This window comes from Stegastes partitus, unplaced genomic scaffold (assembly GCF_000690725.1).
Source record: "Stegastes partitus isolate 25-593 unplaced genomic scaffold, Stegastes_partitus-1.0.2 Scaffold898, whole genome shotgun sequence".
NCBI lineage: Eukaryota > Metazoa > Chordata > Actinopteri > Pomacentridae > Stegastes > Stegastes partitus.
In genome coordinates this window covers 174,649-197,141 of record NW_007578629.1, presented here as the reverse complement: position 1 = coordinate 197,141, position 22,493 = coordinate 174,649, and the positions used below count along the sequence as shown (strand labels likewise).

The window sequence follows — 22,493 nt, the reverse complement described above, 5'->3', positions numbered from 1 at the left end:
AAGCTTCTAATATTCTCACAAAAACCCAACAAACATGGTTCCTGCAAAATATCTAAACAGATAAATAAGGGACAAATACATCATTTTGTTTTCTAGGCACTGTAAGCCAAGAGAAGGAGATGTTTCATATATTGGAGACTGTTGTCAGCGGTGGATTAATGCATATTTGGTGCTCTAGTGAGTATTTGGGGCAGCAGGACAGTGTATGTGGGACTGAGACTAAATAAACTACAGAGTGTGTTTGTAAGGAAGCAGCATGTGATCCAGAGCAACAGTGTCACCCACACATGTGTATTTCAGCCCCATATCCCCCAAATTTGCTTTTTTATACCACTATGCTGCATTATCAATTATGTTTTGTATTTTCTCCTGTCTTCCCACATCACAAACACTTTTACAGTGGACATATCTTTGCTATCTATTTTTGCTATTTGACTGTCACTCCTCTTCAAATAACTAATCATATATTAGATGGAGCAGCACGTTCACTCAGAAAATGGAGGATCAGCTTCAGGCATGTTGTAAAAGGGTCAAAATGTGATATTTTACTATAACCTAACCAAACAAATGTTGGTGCATTGAGTGAAAACTACATTTAAGTCTAACAAATAACAGCAAAAGTCCTGTTGCCCCCATAGACTGTATAAAAGATGGACGTAGCAACCGGCCCTGAAAAATGAAGCCAACCCGGAAGTGTCAAAAACCTGCAGTATCACTACGTCTGCTAGCTGCTGGCTCCAAAAAGCCCTGGCTCCCATAGACTGGAATTGGATAAGAAGTGATCACAGATCACAAAATACTGCATTCCTACAGCTCAGGATTTTTTTCTTATTAGTTTTCATGGTCAAATCCAGAGATCAGGTGGCCAATCTGAAAATAAATCAACACTGAATTTTTAAAAATCGTCAACATTTTGCGGGGCAAGGGGCGTGGCTGGCTTGATTGACAGTCGGCAGCGACGATACAGACGAAGCGAGCAGAAGGCGGTAAATGTGGGCGGGCAGAGAGGTCCTGCCTCTCGATCCGTCTGACCAATCGCTGCTCCTATGGCTCCGCCCCTCTCCGACGATTTTTGCGTCACTGGCTCCAAAAATCCAAGATGTCAACCAGGAAGTAGCAAAACCCTGGCTTCATTTTCTCAGTGCAGAAACCAACGGGTGACGTCACGGTAGCTACGTCCATCTTTTATACAGTCTATGGATGCCCCTCACACACTCACTGTTTAATCATTTAGTCCAGTGGTTGCAAAATTGACCAAGAGGGGTCAAAGGTGCTCTCCAGAAATCAATTAAGCCATATTTGTTTGATAAGATTTTTTTTTTTAAATATGAATCTGCAGCCCTTCTTTACTGTATGTTCACTCAGGAGTACAATCTATTCATGGACATTACTTCCACTGATGGATTCTGCTGCTATGCTAAATTAAATTACTATAAAATAACATTATGGCTGTTCGGCCACATTGCTCTTTTGTGTTCTCCTCATGCCCGTGTTTGAAGAGACCTGCGAGTCCACATTTGTCTGCTTGAACCATTTCTTTGAATACGGTTATTTCCACAGTTGTTCTTTTGTGAATTGGAAGGCTGGAACATTTGGAAACTCTTGGTTTACCCTCAATAACACATCTTAAATATCTAATTCTTGTTGCGCTTCGGGCTAAGTGCAAAGACCTTTATTTGTAATTTAACCTCTGAAGACTCGAGCTCTTGTTTGATATTAGATTGTAATATGGCCAAAAATGTGACGTCACCAGGTCTTAAGAGGTTAAATGAATGAATATGTGTAACATAAAAAAATACACTGAAGTTCAAGCGATCGTATTTTGTCATGTAAATAAAGAATCATTTTCTCATATTTTGCTTTTTACAGTAACCCTGAAGAGCTGATAAGACTACTGAAAAAGAACTGGGTTTATAGTTTCAGCGGTGTTAATAAAGTGGACTCGATTTTACATTTTTAACATTAAGTTTGTTTTTTCGTGTTAATTGAAAAAAAAAAGTTTTGTAAAGATATATTAACTCTTCTTTACATATTCTTCCAAGTTGGTCGTGAAACTCACATGTCACATTGGCACTGGTACAGAACATTTTGAAATGACTCCCAGCCTTATTAAAGTCCCAGAATGACACATTACATCTGAATATGCTGCCTTCAATGACACTCAGTGACACTGACAGGCAGCACTGCTACCTGACTGACTTTTCATCCATGTGTGAAATATTCTCGTGTGAAGGAAGAAATAAAAGGAATGACATGAAAGACAACGTGCAGAAACCAGATGCAGCTGAGATGGACGCGCTCTCACTTTTCTCCCCCCTGCCGGCTGCCTCCTCAGCAGGGGTCCCGAATAAAAACTCCCACTTTGCTCGCGCGATCCTCTGACAGTGCAGCGAAGGAACCGGAGCTGCACAGCCGCTGTCCGTCTGCAAGACACATGCAGAGACAAAAGAAGATGATAACTCTGCAGTGCAGCATTAAAGGAATAGTGTGACATTTTGGGGAAATGCTCAACCTTGTTGCAGGGAGTTAGAGGAGAAAGTCTATAGGTGTGTGCTGCAATTAGCTCAGCTTAGCATAAAGGCTGGAGGCAAGTCTCCTAAAAGAAAATACTTCTACCACCTGCAAAAAAAGCCCACTACTTGAAATGTTGGATTTCCTAGAAACCTAGGATGCGTGCCAAGCTAGCAGTTTAGCCCTGCTTTTGGCTAAGCTAAGCTAATCGCCTCCAGGTTCTAGCTCAAGTGCATCATATTAAATTTTTTTTCTGTGATTTAATTTAATGGCAGCATACACTCAAAACATTGCTGAATACAACAAAATTACACAAGTTTAGCTAACAATAGGAGCAGCTGACTCGACAAGAATATCAACATCATGAAGCTACAGCAAGCACAAGAGGCTAACTTAGCTTAGCATCCTAAGCATATCCCAGGTTACTGTTGTATCACTTTTGTTGAACAAATACAGAGAAAAAAATCTAATATACATACCAGGCTAGCTCATTAGCTGAGCTTCCAGCCTTTATGTTAAGCTAAGCTAATCATCTCCAGGTTCTAGCACAGTGCACAGAGATGAGATTTTTAAAATAATCTTAAACTTTTTTTCTTTATTTGTATATGAAGTCAGCATGAACTTAAAATATTTTTGATTAGAACAAACTAAGAGAAACTGAGTTAACAATGAGAGAATTTCAATATTATGAAGCTAGAATAAGGAGATGAGGCTAACTTAGCTTAGCATGGATTTGTCCTAGGTTCAAAATACATTAACCAACATTTTTCAAGCTTAGTTCAAATGTTCTATGTTGTTTGTTTACTTAATACACAAAAATAAATGTAAAATTGACATGTAGTAGTTTAACAATGAGTTGCATGCTAGGTTAGCTGTTTAGCCCTGCTACCAGTTCTTATGCTAAGCAATCGAAATTGTTGTAGCTCAATATTATTTGTTTCATAAGTTTAGTTTGAATACAAATCATTTAAATGTAATTTAAAGTTAACATTTCTCAACATGTTATGTTTGTAAGCATGAAGCTAGAGCGAAGGGACAAGGCTGTTAGCTTAGCTCAGGACAAAGATGAGACAAGATACAGCTAGCTTGGCTTTCTCCAAAGTTAAAAAACACCAGTATATTTACAGCATGCTAATTGGCTTGCTGTCTGTTGTTCAGTTAAACAGCACACAAACAAAATTCTTTTAAAAGGTTGGTAGACACATTTATTTTCTGAGAGGTCACTTAGCTGTTTCACCCAGTTTTCAGTCTATATGCTAAGCTAAGTTAACAGCATCCTGGCTCCAGCTTCATATTTACAAGAGGCCGACTGATATATCAGTTGGCTGATATGTAGACAGGTATAGGCCTTTTACAGATATATTGTATAGGCGTACATATTGTCGGAAATGCACACATTCCCTAAAAATTGGTATCAGCCCCAGAAATGTAGTATCAGTCCGGCTCTAATGTTTATTGCACAGACCCGAGAGTGTTATCAACCCTCCCATCTCAGCAAGAAGTTAATGAGTTCATTTGCTAAAACATCAAACTATTTCTTTTCTGTCTCAAAACAACCCAGCACTCACCTGTATTCCTGAGGTGGCAGCCCCGGTCTCATTGCTCTGGTGACTGGACTGACTGGACTCTGGCGACACACAGTCTCTGTCCCCCAGACTCCCCGTCACCCCACTGGAGCTCCTTGAGGACGAACCTCCTATCGCTCCGTTCTGCTCCACCTCTGGAGGTTCTTCCACCCTCTGCGAGCGAGGCCCTGCACCATATCCCTCCACCTCATTGCCCTGTCCTTCCTCATCACAACCCTCATCCTCCTCGGCAGAATCCAGCACCACAGGCCCCAGAAGAAGGATCTCCCTCCTCCTCTGCTCAGCCCTTTTCTGCTGAGCCGTGGGGCTGAGCGGCCTGCGACGCTGCCTGGGTTCTTGATCAGCAGTTTGGTCACTGTTGGACTCAAATCCAGGCTCAGGGTTTTGCCCAGGGGTGTTCTCGGTGAGGTTCCCCCACTGCTGCCTGGAAGTCCAGCTGACCGGTGCCTCCTCAACACTTTGATTAATAAAGAGCCTGCGAGCAAGCTCAGTGCAGTCCACTTTCTCAAAGCAGCTCAGGTCTCCTCTCCCGTCCAGGCTCGGGGACCAGGAGTCTCCGGTGTATTGAGGCGGCTGACGGCGGTGCAAGGTCGGGGTATCCGGAGCTCGGAGCTCAGTCTGGAAAAGCCTGGGGTCCCTGATGGGAGAGCTGAGCTCAGTGGGAGGATGGGAGGGACGAAGGACACGTGAAGGAAGAGCAGGGGAACTCTGAGCTGCTGATAAAATTGAGCTCTGATGCTGGGTTTTCTGAATGCAGTCCTCCTGGTGTGTGTCATTGTTGATGTGGGAGTTTGTCTCATGTGACTGCAAGACAGAGTTTTCAGGCTGGTGAGAGTCTGTGTTTTCAGTTGCTGGCGTGGGTTGGTCGTTTAAAGGGATGTTCATCTTAAGCGTTTGCTTAAACTGTTGTGCATGTGGAGCTGATTCTCCGGAGTTTGAGCTACTTGCAAGCTCGCCTAAAGCGTTGTGCAATGAGGACCTCCTGGCCTCTGTGAAAATCGAAGATACTTTGGTGGCCTCCTCCGCCAACCTGCGGGCGACTTCAGGGCTGTGAGCTGGAGACGAAGATTTGCTGTCACTTAACTGGTTCAAACCCTCGACTCCATTATTGCCAAGTTGTAGGATTGCTCCCTGTGGTGAAGCGCTCCTGTTGCAGACCCTGTGTCTTTTGGAGGCCGGACTTCCTGCCATAGCTCTGTCCTCTCCTGTCCAGTGAAGGGGGCTCTGGGGTTCGGCACAGGACCCAGGCCTTGAACGAGGAGACTGCCTGGACTGGGAGGACAGCTGGTTGGACGCCGGACTCCGAGGCAGCCCACAAATAGCCTGGCTCCTGTCTGCGATGTTGTCTTTGGGGTTTGCGCTGATGTTCTGCCGCTGAACAGGAGACCCGGCCCACGACTGACAGCGTGGCTGTTGGTTGTAGCGTGAGGATGAGGTGTGCTCGAGTGCATGGGCCAGTTTAATCCTCAGTAATGGGGAGCCAAACTCCTCCACAGCCCTCTGGGTAGCTGCCCTGCCGATGGGGTCCAAGTGAGGCTGGCGAAGGCCGGGGGAGAACGTCTGCTGGTGACTTCCCGGAGATTGGAACGTCAGCTTGGGACTGGAGCTGCACGATGAATCAGGACTCCCAAACCAAACCGGGTCACTGAAGCGCTTTCTAACGTGGGAGGGGGTGGATCGCTCCTCTCTGGTTCGTCTCTCGCATACGGAGTTTCGTGGACTGTCCAAAGTCTTCACATTAGACTTCTCAACGTAACTGAAGGTGACCACAGATCGGGTCCCATCGCTCTGGCCAAGGGGGGGAGTGTAAGGAACCTTTCCCGTTGGTGAAGAGTGGACGGGTGAACTCCAGCGCTTGGCAACTGTCGGTGAGCTGCTGGCTTGCTGGAGCTGAAAGCTAACAGTGTTTCTAGACGGAGACTGGCCGTGTGTGCAGTCCTGAACCAGGCGGTGAGCCGTGGAGACCTTGCTGACTGTCTGGCAGGTCGTCTGGTTCGCTAGCTGCGAAAGGAGCTCCGCAGGACTGTCCTGAACCGAATGCCCCTGAGCAATCCCTCCTTCACTCTCCCCAAACGGCCCTTTTCCTCCATTCTGATCTGGGGCAGACCTCACTTCCACATACAGATGAAGGACTTTTCCAGACTGGGACATGACCTCCTCTCTAATGAGGACAGAGAAGCAGAAGTGGAGCAGAGAAAGAGTCGGACAGGGTGAAAGAGAGGTTCTTCTTTGTCCTTTTTCTCTCTCTTTTTTTTTTTTTTTGAGTCGGTTTGGGTTTTGTTTTTCTGCTGGTGGTGGATGTCAGTTTATTTTTAGACCGTCTTTCTTCTGCCTCCCAGAGCGTCTGTGTGCAGAGCAGAGACACACAGGCTGAACGGCCAGAGGACAAACATGCCCACGGGACACCTCCAGCAGCTCCCTATTCCTCATACCTGTGAATGAAAGAAAGAAGGCATTGTTACCTCATTCGTATCCTCAGATGACGCTTGACACACAGAAGATATTCTAGTATTTGTGATGCTCATATCACAAAGGGATAAAAGCATCGGTGTGCTCTGTCAGAACGGATTGTTCGAAACCTGCTCATACCTTCCTGATTCCTGACTGGGGGACTGTGTTCCGCCGTATCTGCTTCCAACATACAAAAATCACACCCACTTTGTGTGATGGCTGGTAAACTGGTCATTCTTGGCGCAGCTACTTTCGTGCAACACCATGAATGTCTTCCAGGAGAGACTGCCTGAAAATGTGTGCTGTTAGCAGCATATCAGCCTCCTATCTCTTTATGATGGCTAACTGCAACCATTCAAATCAGGTATCAACTGTTTTGTCTTGAAACACATCCAACTTAGTCTTGCATAGCCAGACTGTTCTCTACCAGTGACACAGAGCTGTGCAGAATGGTCTGGCTGCACCTCATTATCATTGTACTATAAGAGAAAAACATGCTCTGGCTTGTTTGTATTTCTTTAGACCAGTTACAATCCATCCATCCATCCATCCATCCATCCATCCATCCATTGTCTATACACCACTTACTCTGTGCATGTTATTAACTAAAAACGTATGAAACTAAAGCGTATGAAATGTGTTGTCATGGGTAACAATAGTTTTTGAAAAGTCTTAAAGGGGTTGATTTTTGCACCAATCTGTGGAGCAGTGCTGATATTGGTCATCCATCCATTATCTACACACGCTTAATCCTCACTAGGATCGTGGGGGGCTGGAGTCTATCCCAGCTGACTTAGGGCGAAGGCAGGAGACACCCTGGACAGGCCGCCAGTCTATCTCTAAGTATATCGCAGAGCTACACTTAGAGACAGACAACCAAGCACACTCACATTCACACCTCCAGATAATTTGGAGTCACCAATTAACCTCAACATGTTTTTGGACTGTAGGAGGAACCTGGAGAGAACCCACGCTGCACAACATGCAAACTCCACACAGAGAGCTCCCACCGAGCCACCTTGCCGGCCCCAGTTGCAATCGTCTTGGGCAATGCTAAGCTAAGTATGCAGCAACATTTTGCATTAGGGGTGATGAGTAATTCCAGGAATGTGGCTAATTCAATGACAAAAAATTGCACAGCTGCTTAATTGCATGTTTCAAACATTCGGCAAAACTTGAAATGATCATTTTGGTCGCTTGCAGCCTGGAGGTTGTTGTTTTCTACAGTGGAGGGGATTTTCAAAATGTAGATAAAGTAGAGATGAAAGCAGCATGAATGGTGGGCTACATCAGATCAGACACACTAAATTCAACTGAATGTTTTAGATTTTCAACAACCACGATGGAAAAACCAAACCCACCAACATGGTCGTCACTACCCTGCCTGTAGCGCTCATTTATACCCTAAAAACAACTTTGTTTTTAAAGCCTATTTAGTGCTTTTTGGGCTTTACAGCGACAAGAAATAAGCAGACAGTTTGACTGATGACAACAAACAGTTAAAACCTCAAGAATAATCTAATAAAAACCCAGACATAAAATATAAGCCATAAGAATATTATTGAATCACAGAATATCTGAATAAAATTACAAAAACACAGAAATATCAGCACATTTCATTTGTGTGAAATTTTGCCACAATTAGCGTATGAATGCTTGAACGGAGGCATAAAATGTGTTTTGTGAGGTCAAAGAGACCTTTGAATTGGATCGCTCAAATGTGATCAGTTCCAGTAATGGCGTGTGCCAGATTTGAAGACATTCCCTGAAGGCACTCAAGAGATATCACGTTCATGAGAATGGGAAAGACAAGCACAGAGGGAGAAGCACACTGAAAAGATTGGAAGCATGTTGTTTGCTGAACTAATACAGTAAAATCAGTGTGCGAGTGATTCAACGAGAATGTGCATCTATGGACAGCAAGGAAAGGCAAGAAACGACTGTTTTGTTGTGTATATAAGGACATCGTTACTGCGGTGTTGGTGTCTTACAATAGTTGAAAAATGATGCTTTGTGCACACAAGGCCACAACTCACAGCACCCACGGGTTTATAGACGGCACCGTTACATTTAGAGACAAGGCAAATCATACAAGTTGAGCTCCAGTCTTTGTGATTCCAATCAACAAACAGAGAAAAAACAAAGACCAGAAGAAAACAAGGGAATAAACTGGAGTCACTGACGAGTTCTGAGATCAGTCAGTGTCACATTTATAATAATAAAAATTGATCAGATCTATATAGCACTTTTCGAGGCACTCAAAGACACGATACACTGTCAATTATTCATTCACACACATTCATTCCGGTGGCGGTAGCTATGATTGCAGCCACAGCTGCCCTGGAGGGGGGCAGACTGACAGAGGCGTGGCTGCCATTCCTCCGACCACCACCTCGAACAATCCATTCATACAGGCAGGGTGGGTGAAGTGTCTTGTCCAAGGACACCACGACCATGACACAGCAGAATCGAACCTTCCGATCATTGACCGACTCGCTCTACCACCTGAGCCACAGTCGCCCCCAATAGTTCTACCCTAGAAACACTGATTGGTGCCACAAATTCTACTTTTTTCTGTGAGGGCTGCAACTAACGATTACTGTCATTGTCAATTCATCTGTCACTTTTTTTCTCTTTTAGTTGTTTGGTCTATAAAAGGGTCAATAAATGGTAAGAAATGTCGATCAGTGTTTCTTAAAGCTCTATATCAGCGGTCCCCAACCACCGGGCCGCGGACCGGTACCGGGCCGTGGGTCATTTGGTACCGGGCCGCACAGATAGAATAAAAACGTTTTATTGGTTTATTTTTATTTCCAGCGGAGTCTGCAGGGTGTTTTATTTTGAAACATGACTAGTTCATCTTCCCGTCACTTCCGTTTGTGTTCGTCAGTTTTTATGGCCGGCTGCTAAACGAAGCCGTCAGTCAACAACAAACATCTCAGGAGAGCTGCTTTGGAAAGTGGGAGAGACTCGATACTGAGACAGAGAAAAAGTAAACATGTTAAGCAATAAAAAGTAATTTTATTTATTTATGAAACTTTGCAATAGAAAAAAAAAAAAATTATTATTTGTTATGTGCGCAATAACCGGTCCGTAGAAAAATTTCTTGCTTAAAACCGGTCCGTGGTGCAAAAAAGGTTGAAGACCACTGTTCTATATGACGTCCATAGACGTCATGTTTAATCCAAAACCCAAAGATATTAAGTTTACTGTCACACAGGAGGATAGCAAAAAAAAAGAATATGCACACTTAAGAGGCTTGAATTTCAAGAACTTTGACTTTTTTATTCTTCAAAACTCCCAAAACAGTTAAAAGTTGACACCTAGCAGATGAATTGCTGCAGCCCTAATCTCACACACCATCAGTTAAACAGGAGTAAATACGATTGGGGTTTTTTTTGGCTGTGGACAAATGCAGATTTGATACCTGCAGCCTTACTGTATCTGTTCGTCTCTATATCATTTTTTTCTGCTACACCAACTTTTTTTTTTTTATCTCAGTCAAGCACATAGTTTTCTAATTTTCGCTACTTTTGTTTGCTCTCAGGCCTCATTTATACAGAAAATCTGCATAAAACCACACGTGCGTAAAGGCACGTAATGACTGACAAAGAGGTGGTTTGCTTTCCCAAATCTCCAGGGAAATGTCAGCACTACGCACTGTCACACTCCTGCCTTTAGGATTTGAATTTCGCCTTAAAGCTCCTGTGCGGATCAATCTGTGAGGGATATCCGAGGTGTGTAGCTGCCACATGGTGTCGGAGGGAACATGAGCTCATCCTGACAGGACGGTAAGCAGGAAATTATCCTACGCTTCCTCTCCTGCTCTCTGACTCATCGCTGATAAGACCTGGTGACAGGCTTTATCTGGATTCTGAACGAGAGACATGTCAACATTCAGGATTTGCTCAGAAATCGAGTAAATGCACAGTTTCAGCTGAGCCATAAAAGATCTACACTGGAAAAAAGAGAATTGTTGGAACGACTTATATTCATTGCTTCGATTGATGACACAAAACTTATCCAGATTTAGGTTTTTAAAAAGTAATATCAGTGCTACTTCTTTCACTGAGATGTACTTAAATCATCTAATTCTTCTCAAATCAACAGTTTACATTGCTGCAACTTAATTATAAGAAAAAACAATTTTAAGTTTACAGTTTTTCCAACTTTACACAACCATGACATGTCCACCACTGATTTCTTTTCTTTATAATCCTGCTTGAAGAAAACGGTGGTTGAGCTGCAGCAGAAAATTTCGAAACACACATAATTTTTGCATTTTTGCTAAAATTCTAACACAAGTTTAAACGGACAAAGTATAATTTCAAGTGGATAGATTCCACAAAAATAAGTAAGATTTATTCAAACTGTGTTTAACTGCTGCTCAATTAGCTGGATCTGATCTGATTTAAGTTCATGAATGACTGTGTTACTGATGCACAAATCTGAATGTGTGCAAAAAAAAACAGTCAAATAAAAGATGTTTAGTTCCTCGTCTCTCAACATCAGAAGTTCACTGACTGGTCAAACATCAGATTTGAGAATACCCCGGCTGCTCAACCACATCACGCACCCAACGCCAAACTCTCCTCATAAAAAAGTCTTTATTATTCTGCGTTTTAATCCTGTGTTGGAGCCTTTGTGGAGCTAAATCCCTCGACGGTTGCTTAACTCAGCCGAGCTGAATTCCCTCCAATTTTCGCCGCTCTATTTTGTGCAGAACGACTTTCCACGCCAATAACGCCGCACACAACAGAACTATTGTGGAAAAAAAAAAAGTCACTCAAACGGGGATGGTGAACTCTAGCCTGCTGCCAGCAGCGACAGATTGTGGCTGCCTTATGGTAGCAGTGGGAGACGACGTGCGTGTCGAAAATCGAAGTTGACAGAACAAAGAGAACTTGTGAGTAAGTTGGCACGATGGCGAGCCAACTTTTCCCATCTTTAACCCCAACTGATGCTCCAGGCCTCACTTCAAAGACGTCAGATTCAATCTCACCTCCGGCTCAACGAGCTCTTCATTAATGAATCCAGCTCCTCCGCTTAAAACATTTGTTTGGCTTTTCGCTGCAGGTCCGACCCTCTAATGAAGCCTTTACTATTCATTGTGGGTAACAACATTAACCTTCATTTAAAATGCAATAAAGCGTTCCTCTGTTTCTTTTACTGCCTCTCCATTTGTCACACTCTGTCGTTCACACCTCGGAGCTACTGTTCCCACAGATACCATTCACAACAAAGGCCTTTGTCCAGTTGTTGGTGGCTCCACGGGATCCTATTGTCTAAAAAGGTGTGAGGAAGACGACGTGGCTCCTTGGCTGGTGGAAGGATGAAGCCTCCGGGTTTATTAGTAGATAATAATCACCACCACCAAGAGAGGAAGGATAGACATACACTAAAACAGCTAAACTTAGGTGTTTAATTTGTAGAGCTGCAATGAAAAACCGATGAATCGCCAACTATTGGGTTTGAGTAATTTTTTAAGAAAAAAAAGTCAACATTCTCCAATTCCAGTATCCTAATTATAAATACTTCCTGATTTCTTCCCTCCACTATTACAACAAACTGAGTATCTTTGGGTTGTGGACAAAACAAGACATTTTAGGACGTCATCCTGGGCTTTGCAAAGCAGCGATCGACAATTTCAAGCACTGTCTGGACCAAACAACCAGTCGATTATTAGAGAAAATAATGGGCAGAGTTCACAAAGATATCATTTTTCAGTATGGTGAACCAACCTACTAAGATTGTTGTCCAAATAATGGTTGCAAAGTAATGACTTTATTTATAATAACTGCATCGGAGGTGGTTGGGGTGGATGGTCGGGTGTACATAACACTTGAATTTCGCACCAGAGTCTGGGTTCACGTTCAGATTTAGGCAAAAAAAATCAATTTAATCAAGAATTTAGGTAAATGGACTGTGTCTCAAGTCACTGTGAACCCTTTAAAAGTAAAATAGACCACCACAGACTTTAAACAAGAGCAGCCATGAAACTGAAAAAATGGGATCTTGTAATTTGGGCAGAAAATATATGTAGTCAGTTGACATTTACTGCTACAAATACTGTTTAGAAAATATGTTAGAAAATAATATTTCCTTATTACGATGCCATTAAAATCCATTCAAATCATATTTGCTGTTTAATTGTACAGGGGCATAATTTTTAGGAGGCGAAGGATATTGAAGTTAGCACAACAATTATAGTCTGTTTTTATGTTAGTTGTTTGGTTTGTTTTTAGCTTTCTATGGACTGTTCATAACTTATGCTGGTGTACATGCACTGTTCTGGTATTAGTCTTTAAGTATGTGTTTATTGTAATATATCCATTTAGTTTGAATTTAAGTTTCCTTTTTGAGAGCTGACCAGGAACAAAATATGAAATTAGCCTCCTGGGCTCAATTAAAGCTCATTTTTCTGTTGAACAATCAACTACAAGTACGACAAAGATCGAAAGTTCTCATGTAAACAGGTACAAACTTCCAGAAAATTAATGCAGTAGGACCTTTGCAGCAAAACTGATTCTTTCAAGGTGGAGCACTGCCGACAAATCATTTAGTCAAAGCTGCACTGAAGGTGATTCTGGTGTTAAAGCCGCAAGCAATGCATGTTTTTTTCTGACATTCTCAAAGGGGTTTGTGAGTCTGATGTGCTACAAACTACCATAGTGTGGTTTGTTTGCAGACTGCTTTAAATAATCAACGCAACACCTTCAAATGGACGAAGCACTTCGTGGCATTTAAAGGTAGCATCTCTCTAACCTGGACGCTGACCTGAAATTGGTGGCTTCACATTTAAAAGGATAATTATGGTTTATTTTATGGTGTATTTGCAATTAAAGTGTGTATTGTGTCTCTACGGGTCATGCAAACTTTGCACTCTGCAGCTCCATTGTAGAGATTCAAAGAAATGAGAAATCTGAAATAACAGCGTGAATCAGGGAGATTAGCTCAAGCATCTGTTTTCAGTCTGACCAAAAACAAACACAAAAAATTTGCTGCATGAAATGGACATTTTTCTAACCGCATTAGGGATCTCCTTGTAGCTATGCATGCATATTCAGCTGCATATGGCAGTCTACTTATAAAACATTTTTTTCTTAAAGTGTGGATGAGAAAAATGAAGGTTTTAAGCGCTGAGTTCAAACTTTCTGTGTAACTTTTCCGATTAAGGGGCATCATTGGATTCAACTGTGAAACCAAACACAGCAGGGAGACGGAAACAGAGGTTTAACTCGCTGGGACTCTGAAAAATATACACAACTGTGTGACCTGCCTCTGGCCAGATGTTAGCTTGGATGCACAAATCTGCTGTGTCCTGTTTAAAATGGGATGCAGAAGTGGAAACTTTAAATTTTCAGTTATTTATACATTTTAATGTGGGCAGAACTCATTACAAAAAATGACATAAAATCACTTGTGTCTTTTCTGCTTCATGGTCTGAACCCCAAAACCCACCGACTGGTTTGAAAGGCATGCTATTTAGCAAAAAAATAAATCATAAAAATACTCAAATCTGTTGGATTATCAGCTTTAAAATGGCACAGTTAAGTCAGGAAATTTAGCCAAATATGAGATTAAAAATCAAGATATTTCATCAAAATCATGTAAATATTTGCCAAAAATAAACAATATCCACTTCATTCTGTAAAAACCAAAAAAGTACCGTCAGCGCCGACTAATTTGTCTGAACTGCAGGCAGTGTAGGAAGCATGGAAACAGATTTAAAATGTAAATTGTAGTAGAGTATCTATAGTATGTAGCTTTACAAATTATCTCCAGCGTTGGTAACACCCATGGGCACTCAGAAAAATGTATGTTGGTTACATTTTTGCAAAATAGATAATCAAAGAAATTCTAATTAGTTTTTTTAATGATACCTACAATTATAGCTCTGTTATAGAGTTCAGAAGACGTTTTCTCTACTTCTAGTCATGGTTGTGCCGTTTCAGTACAGATGCCAGATTTTCTATTGCAGTGAAAAATGAGTCCATAGTGAGTGAACGGCTGCACTGCTCGGGGTTCAGAGGGTTAATGTGGACACAGTCTTCACTCCATCACACATGAGACGGAGCTGCTGGAGGCTCAGATCCACAGAGAGGAAGTCTGAGGGCAAACATCGGCCGGTATCGATCCCGCACAGAGCTGATGAGCCTGAACTTCGTTTGCGCTCCTCCGATCCATTAATTCATCAGCCGACTGACACAGATGTTGATGGGCGCGAGCGAGATGAAGTCGGCCCGACGGAGGAGCAAGAGATGGATGGTGATGGAGAGAAAGCGAACGGACAGCGGGATGAAGGAGGGACGTCAGAGACGGAGAGAGAGGAGCTGGCAGCCGGCCAGAGTGATGGGAGTGTCGCGTTACAGTTAAAAGCAGCAACACAAGTGCACATCTGAAACAACGCTCTTCTTCAGGGCAATAACAAAAGACTGGTCGGCTCCCTGATCTTACTGGTATCTGGTCATGCAGGTCGTTCTGGTTCTCTAATTCCAGTGGAGACGACAAAGCTTCCAAAGAACTACAGCAACATATTTTACAGCCAAAGACAATGTACAATTCCTTCACCTAAACCTTTAAATACAAATACAACATACAAACAATTATGTCATAAAATTACCACAAAACGTAGCGATTAGATTATATTCGATTGAGTTTAACCTCTTTCTGCAGCGCCTTGTGATGTATGTATTCAGTATACATAAGCTGTATCATACAAATTCATGTCTGAAAACCTTTTAATTCCTTTTCTACTTGTAAAATAGTATATTTTATGCTCGTTTTGTGATATGTAGTTACCTCTAACTGCTGCTAATCTATCCAGCTAGGCTGCAAATATGAGAAGTTTACGTGCTGCTGTTGCTTCGTAGCCGCTGAAACTACCTTCAGACAAATAAGCTTTGTATGCCTTTTTTAGATAGCAACCTAAAATTTAGTACAATTGCGGAAAAGAAATGTACGATGTTAAAGGCTTTATTGTTTAAACTTTAGGAGAATCAGGTGAAAATAGGCCCAAAATAGCTGCTGCAGAAACGGGTTGATATCAAAACCAAAACTTGAGGATGAATTTGACTAAAAATGCATCTAAAATGATGCTCAAAACATTGATAATATTTCTATTTAATGATGTCATGCAGCTATAACAGTGTATTCGGTGTGATTGTTTCATAAAGGTTAACCTGTAGAGGTCAACAGTTCACATCCCTTCTTCTCGGTTGAATTGCTCTTGAAGAACTTATTGTAGTGAAGTGTGGCGCATATGAAATGAAATGATATGACTGCTTGTTGTTTACTTCTGCAACAAAGTGTCTGCAAGAAAAACTGTTTGAATTTAAATGTTAACATGTGACAGCATCCAGCTCTGTGTCCGTCTCCACACTCTGGTTTGAATTACTCATGAAGTCGACACTGCACAGATATGTTAATGTCCAGATATGTTCATATCTATGCAAAGCAATCATTGCATAGATATTTACATATCTGGTTTGCATATCTGGTTTGTCACCTCTGCATGTAGGCGACTGTATGTGAACACTTCGGTGGATAAAATTTCTCTATCATTCAGGTTCTGATATTTCCAGATTTTAGACAATCTCACTTACACAGTTATGGCAATCTATCTCTACTGCTAGCATTTTATATTGAGATACATGCAAAAACAGCTATTTTTAAAGTATGAAATATTACTTCTCATAGTATTAAGGCTAGCATAAAAAATCTACAAGTGTCACTATATTAAATGATTGAGGATCTCTATAGCCAAGCTTCTTCTGAAAAACCTAGATGCAGCATCTTTGGCTCGTCCTTCTGACCAAGACAAGAGCTTAAAATCACCCTGAAAACAGCCTCATAGGGTTAAAACGGCTGACGAGCTACAAAGAGGTGATCCTGAACTCCCCAATCCTAAAATATATACGATGGAGCAAGCATTGACCTCCTTCGCAGATTCGTACGTTAATCTTAAATCCTGGGCGCTGCAGCGATGACGCCCTTGAGCACCCGGTTTTCTGACAGTCGTCCAACTTGGCAGCGGTTCTGGTGGGACCGCCGCCGTTGTGCCAGGAGTTACAATAGAAACAGACCATTACCACTCGCCACCTGCCACACTGGGCCTGATTTACAGCGGAGCACTTTAATCACGCGAATTACTTCAACTTAAATCAACAAGGAAACTTCTCTGAACTCCAGCAGCGTGTTGCATCTGCCTCTTCTAGATAAGTCGCTAACGTGCAGTTACTTCATTGACAGATTAGAGGTTTGTTGCAGATTAAATGAGGTAAAAACAGTTGCAGTTATCTCACATTCAATCTGTAACAAACCAGCAATTTATCGTTTTGAGAAATATTTGAGCGACTTGTTTGTCAAAAACCCTTAAGTTAGAGTTTATTTGTTAACGTAAGAGTCCTGTAAGAAGAAACATATTATTTATAAATGCATTATGTATCTATATATGTAGCTATATCCATGGAGCATTTGCCAAATTAAATAATTCAAGGTAGGGTTGTCGAGAAATTGGAATAAATTAAAACAAATTTCCTTTGCAATGTTGAATTATTTTCTTACTTAATGCAGCAATACTGATCAATAATTGTTTCACTTCTAATACAAATTCAGCACACTTTGCATTGGTTATGTGCTGATATTTCTGTCATAAACCACAGACATGTTTCAGGATGCAAAAGCAGCAGTTACACACATCACTGCAATATAGTAACGCTAACCTTGATGATCAGCGCTAATCGGAAGACACTGAGGGTCATTGAAGGCTTTGTCATGGTGCCTCTTTACTAGCTAAATCCCTACGATGCTCTCTTGCTTAGCAGCATGAAACTGGCCTCCTCCTCTGGTCGCTACAGTATCAAACAGCAAGCGGCTCCACCTGGTGGCACAACCAGGTACTACAGCTAATCCACAATACGTGAAGTGTGTATTAACAAGAAAATTTGTCTCCAATTAAAAATAAGTATCAGCTAAATAATACATAACTCTGATCAAATTATCCTAGCGAATTCCATCCATCCATCCATCCATCATCTATACACCGCAGAATCCTCACTAGGGTCGCGGGGGGCTGGAGTCTATCCCAGCTGACTCAGGGTGAAGGCAGGGGACACCCTGGACAGGTCACCAGTCTATCACAGGGCTACACTTAGAGACAGACAACCAAGCACACTCACATTCACACCTACGGTCAATTTAGAATCACCAATTAACCTCAACATGTTTTTGGACCTTGTGGGAGGAAGCTGGAGAACCCGGAGAGAACCCATACTGCACAGGGAGAACATGTAAACTCCATGGATCCCAGGTGTCCTCACCGGGATGCAAACCGACGACCTTCTTGCTGTGAGGCAACGGTGCTAACCACCTAGCCGCCTTGCAGCCCTAGCTGATTCCGACCTGATTAAACTTATGTGCGCTGGCAGAAAGTAATTATGCATTACAGAAGACATTGTCATCGTGCCCTTTTACTACCTAAGCTCCCACAATGCTGCGCACCTGCCCACCTCAACTAGTCACTACAGTACCAAACAGTAAGAGGCTCCACCTGGTGGCACAACCAGGTACTACAGATAATCTGCAATACTTGATGTATCTTTATCAAGGAAAATGGTATCACATCAGATTGGTGGCACAACCGGGTACTAGAGCGAATATGTAATATGTAAAGAGTATATTACTAAGAAAATTAGTATCCAATTCGAACTCAATATCAGCAGATACTAAATATTTCATGACTCGGATCGAATCATCCTAGCTAATTCCGGCCTGTTTAAACTTATCTTTGCTGGCAGAAAAAAAATTGAACATCACAGAAGACACTGTCATGGTGCCCTTTTGCTACCTAATGCTGTCTTGCTTGTCAACACACAATTCCTCACCGCAACTAGTCGCTACAACAGAAAGAGGCTCCACCTGGTGGCACAACTAGGTACTGCAAGTAATCTGCAATACTTAAAATGTGTATCTAGGAAAATGGTATCAAATCAGATTGGCAGATACTAAGTACTACATTTTTCCTTGACAATTACATACAAATAGGGCTGCTGATGTAGGCACGGAGCATAATTAAAATGCCCCATGTGGCCTTCCAGTGTGGATCTACAGTGGCAACATCGCGTGTGCTCCATTTCAGATCAAACTTGGCAAACTCGTCCATGTTCTCACATTTTAAAAACAGCGACGGACCTGGCAGAGGAGCTGCAACTGGACGAAATGTGAAACTGTAAAAGGCCTCTGAGAACTATACCTCCAACGACTAAAAAGCCGCAGCTGCTCAGTATTGATGACTCATCCTCTTGTTGTCCCCCCGGGTTACAACGCTAACAGAAGGACACACACATGGACGCGAACACACATATGGATAAACTCCGCTGGGTCCTCAGACTCGGCTTTTATGAGTCAAATCACACAGGTAATTAAGCCTCAGCCAGCGTGTGCAGCTCTAATATTAGCTCCCTGGATATGATGGGGTGCGGGTGGGTGGGGGGAATGCTAATATTAGCTCTCAGCTTGCTTGTTGCTGGCGCCGAGCACCAGCAGCTATGATTTCAGCAACATGACAGGTTGTGCAGTTTAAGTAGTAGCACATTAAAGCCCAGGGAGATTAGGAAGGCTTGTGTTGAGTTAATGGTGGGACGAAGGACATTCAGAGACATCCACAGAGCAACAATCCAGCTCCTGGTCATCCTCACTCGTGGATTGAAGCCACGATTGATCTCCCCGCATGTAACGCACGCCGCATTTAGCACAGCTCGTGTACATTTCAAAGAAAAACACCCGAAATACGGCGAACTTCCGCGGCGCCGAATCCTAACGAACAAAGTGGCAACACAAAGAGGACGGACTGGAATTACAGAGGCAAGTGTCAGAGCTTTGATGCAAGGCTGCCTCGCTCGCTTCCCTTCAAAGACACATTCAGACAAAAGCGGTGGGTCCTGTGACTCATGCAGAGGCAGCACAGAAAGATGCACAGAGGCTTATTGGTGGAGAAGAGAAGGCAGAGACATTCAATTAGCACCACACCGGCCGTGACCTTGCTGCCTGCACAACTCCTCCACTCACTACCTTGACTCACTGAATGGAGAATCCCACATAAACACCCATAGCACCAAATTCTTTACTTTGATGCAGAATTTCGTTTCTTCCCGTCTATTCTAGAGCTTTACGAGTGTTTCCTCAGTGTCTTGAAGTCAACGCGAGCTTCTCCGTGACCGCGCAGAGGCGTCCGTGCACAAACGAGACTATTTGGGTCACGCTGAAAATGACTTGTCCAAACACACTGGATGGGAAACTAATGCCGCCTGCGAGATGCAAAACTCGCCCCGGGAAGACGACCACGGCGCTGGTCTTGGTTGGTGAGAAGTGACCGAGATATAGAACCTTTGGCACATTTGTCACCTCCACTCTAATAGCCAGGAGCTGTCAGAAGCGGTGGTAAATGAGGGATTGTTGGTTTGGAAAGTTAGAACAAAATGAATATATGTTTAAAAACAAAGGAAATAGAAGTTTCTCCATTTAAACATTGGGATAAGGCTATATAGAGTTGTGATTTTAACTGAATAATTTACATATTAAGAATTAAAATCGTACAAAAATATACAAAATTCTACTTCACCCGATTATAACAGATTACAAGACCCTACAGTGTTTTAATTATGGAGAATAACCAGACTAGTGTAATGATATAGCTACAGCATTATAAGATTACAGAACTTAACTAATAGGATTAGACAACACAGCATTATTAATTTGTGAGATTTGACCCTACAAATCCTCTGAAACCCACATGAGCAAGCTTTGTTTTTGTTTTTTTATTATTATATGTGGAATGTGTTTGGTTTTTGTTGCGTTTTGTTTCATTTTATTTTATTCTTTTATTATAAAAAATGGTAAATCACTTTTAACTATTGTATTACAGATTGACTTTATCAAAGACATTAATGTCATGGTGGCACAAGGAAAGGTCAGCAGATAGTCAATGTTTGTCATGAATTCATCTTCTACATTCAGGACAATTCATGCTTAATTTCACTCCATAGTTGTTCATCTCTTTGTTCATGTTGCTCATTTCCAAATTTGCAGAGATGTGATCCTGCAGGAAAATCACTTTATAAATTGGTTTTCTTGGAAATGTATTTTCCAACCAGAAACCTCAGAAAGTAAGTCACATTTCAAAGCAAATCAGAGTCCACTTTTTCCCACGAGGCCACCTTGCTCAGGCTAAAATCCCTGCTGAGGGGTCGTGTTCCAGTGAATGGATCAATGTAGTCGACTTTAAAGAGGACGGCCACTCAGTGAAAGGCGAAAATAGGACCTTCTGTTCTCTACATAACGTCGTATTAAAGAGGTTTGAAGAAACCTTCTAGACAAACCAAAGACAACCAACAACTTTGTATCGCACATCTACGACAGGAAGTTAAAATCAATGATCTCATAAGGACTCATCAGAGAAGGGCGCTGCTCGCTTCATTTAAATGCACATTAGGGCCGAACAATTAACTGAAACCACAACTGGAAACTAAGCAATTAACAAATCACAATGGCTCAGGATCAAGGTAGTGCTTCTGACTCAAGGTTTAAACTGTTTAAACAAACGTGTTCCCTCCATCATGTGTGACAGATGGTACAGCTTAAGGTAAGACTCCATTACGTTTAAAATCTATTAGGAAGTGAATCATGAAATCAAGTTCGAGCTCAACAAATTATATTGAAAATTAAAGCACGATTCCAATATCTGCTAAAAAAATGTACATTTCCCCAAATTGTTCAGGCTTTAGCCAAAAGCACAATAGGCAACAACAACAACAACAGGAAAGTCTTCTTTGATTGTTCTCTGGCTGACTTAGCATTGTTGCACAACAACATATTTGGTATTAATAGCAATGGTGTAAATGTGTAATTGCATGCAGAGCAGAATAGTGACATTAAATCACAAGTTATCGTTCGAGACGGATGCCAGGTATGAAGTGACTACGTAGAGCGGTTTATCTGAGATGAGATCAACCTGAAATATACGTGGATACCAGCTGTGAACGAGGTCTAGTTTGTAGGCTATGAAACCAAAGATGCTAAAACACTCTGTAGAGGCAGCTGATAATTACCAGTGGATTTGTTGCTATTAATGAAACCATTTGGAATTAAGTGGTGCAGCAATTCCAAATGAAGGTGTCAACTTGTAAGCATGTGCCAAACAAACTGTTACATAGCCGCCATAGTTGTTGTTGTTGTTTCAGGCTCTGTACACAAAGCAACAGTGAACTAAAGAGCTATACATAGCATAGAGAAAAAGTTTGTTTCTGAATTAGCCCGGCAACAGATTTGACCAAAGCAAGGTCAGTTAATTAAAAAATATAAAATGTGAGATAAGTGATTGCACCTACTTCAACACTGGGCAGACAACTGGTGCGAGAGGTCACACAGAAATGAAATGAAATGAGGATCATCTGAGCGCGGTGAATAGTGAGTTCCTCTTTAATTCTCAACTAAAGTTCACAAGAGGGAAAATCTGAAGTCAACTGGAAGAAGGTTCTTTGGTCTGATTAGAACAAAAACTATCTACGGTCTAGATACTATGTTTGGTGGACGCCAAACACTGCACAAACACACCAGCATAATGTGAAGCACGGCGGTGGCAGCATCATGATGTGAAGCATGATGGTGGCAGCATCATGATGTGAAGCATGATGGTGGCAGCATCATGATGTGAAGCGTGGTGGTGGCAGCATCATGATGTGAAGCGTGGCGGTGGCAGCATCATGATGTGAAGCATGATGCGGGGATGCTTCTCAGCAGTAGGCCCTGAAAGGCTTGCAAATGTGGAGGGTAAAATAAATACGCAAAAACAAAAAGACATTGTGGTAGAGATCTTGATGCAGTCAGCTAAAACAGACCACGACTTTGGAAAAGATTTGTTTTCCAGCGAGACAACAACTCAAAGCA

At 42.1% G+C, this 22,493-nt stretch overlaps 1 protein-coding gene across 1 annotated transcript in view; it reads right to left on the bottom strand.

Moving 5' to 3' along the window:
* Positions 1–4,058: 4,058 nt before the first annotated feature.
* The window catches only part of LOC103366023 (uncharacterized), a 19,464-nt gene continuing 1,029 nt past the window's right edge, over positions 4,059–22,493 (bottom strand). Inside the window, exon 2 of the mRNA XM_008293633.1 lies at positions 4,059–6,529. Within this exon, the coding sequence (XP_008291855.1) occupies positions 4,059–6,248 (2,190 nt within the window). The 5' untranslated portion in view covers positions 6,249–6,529. The remainder of the gene's footprint in view (positions 6,530–22,493) is intronic.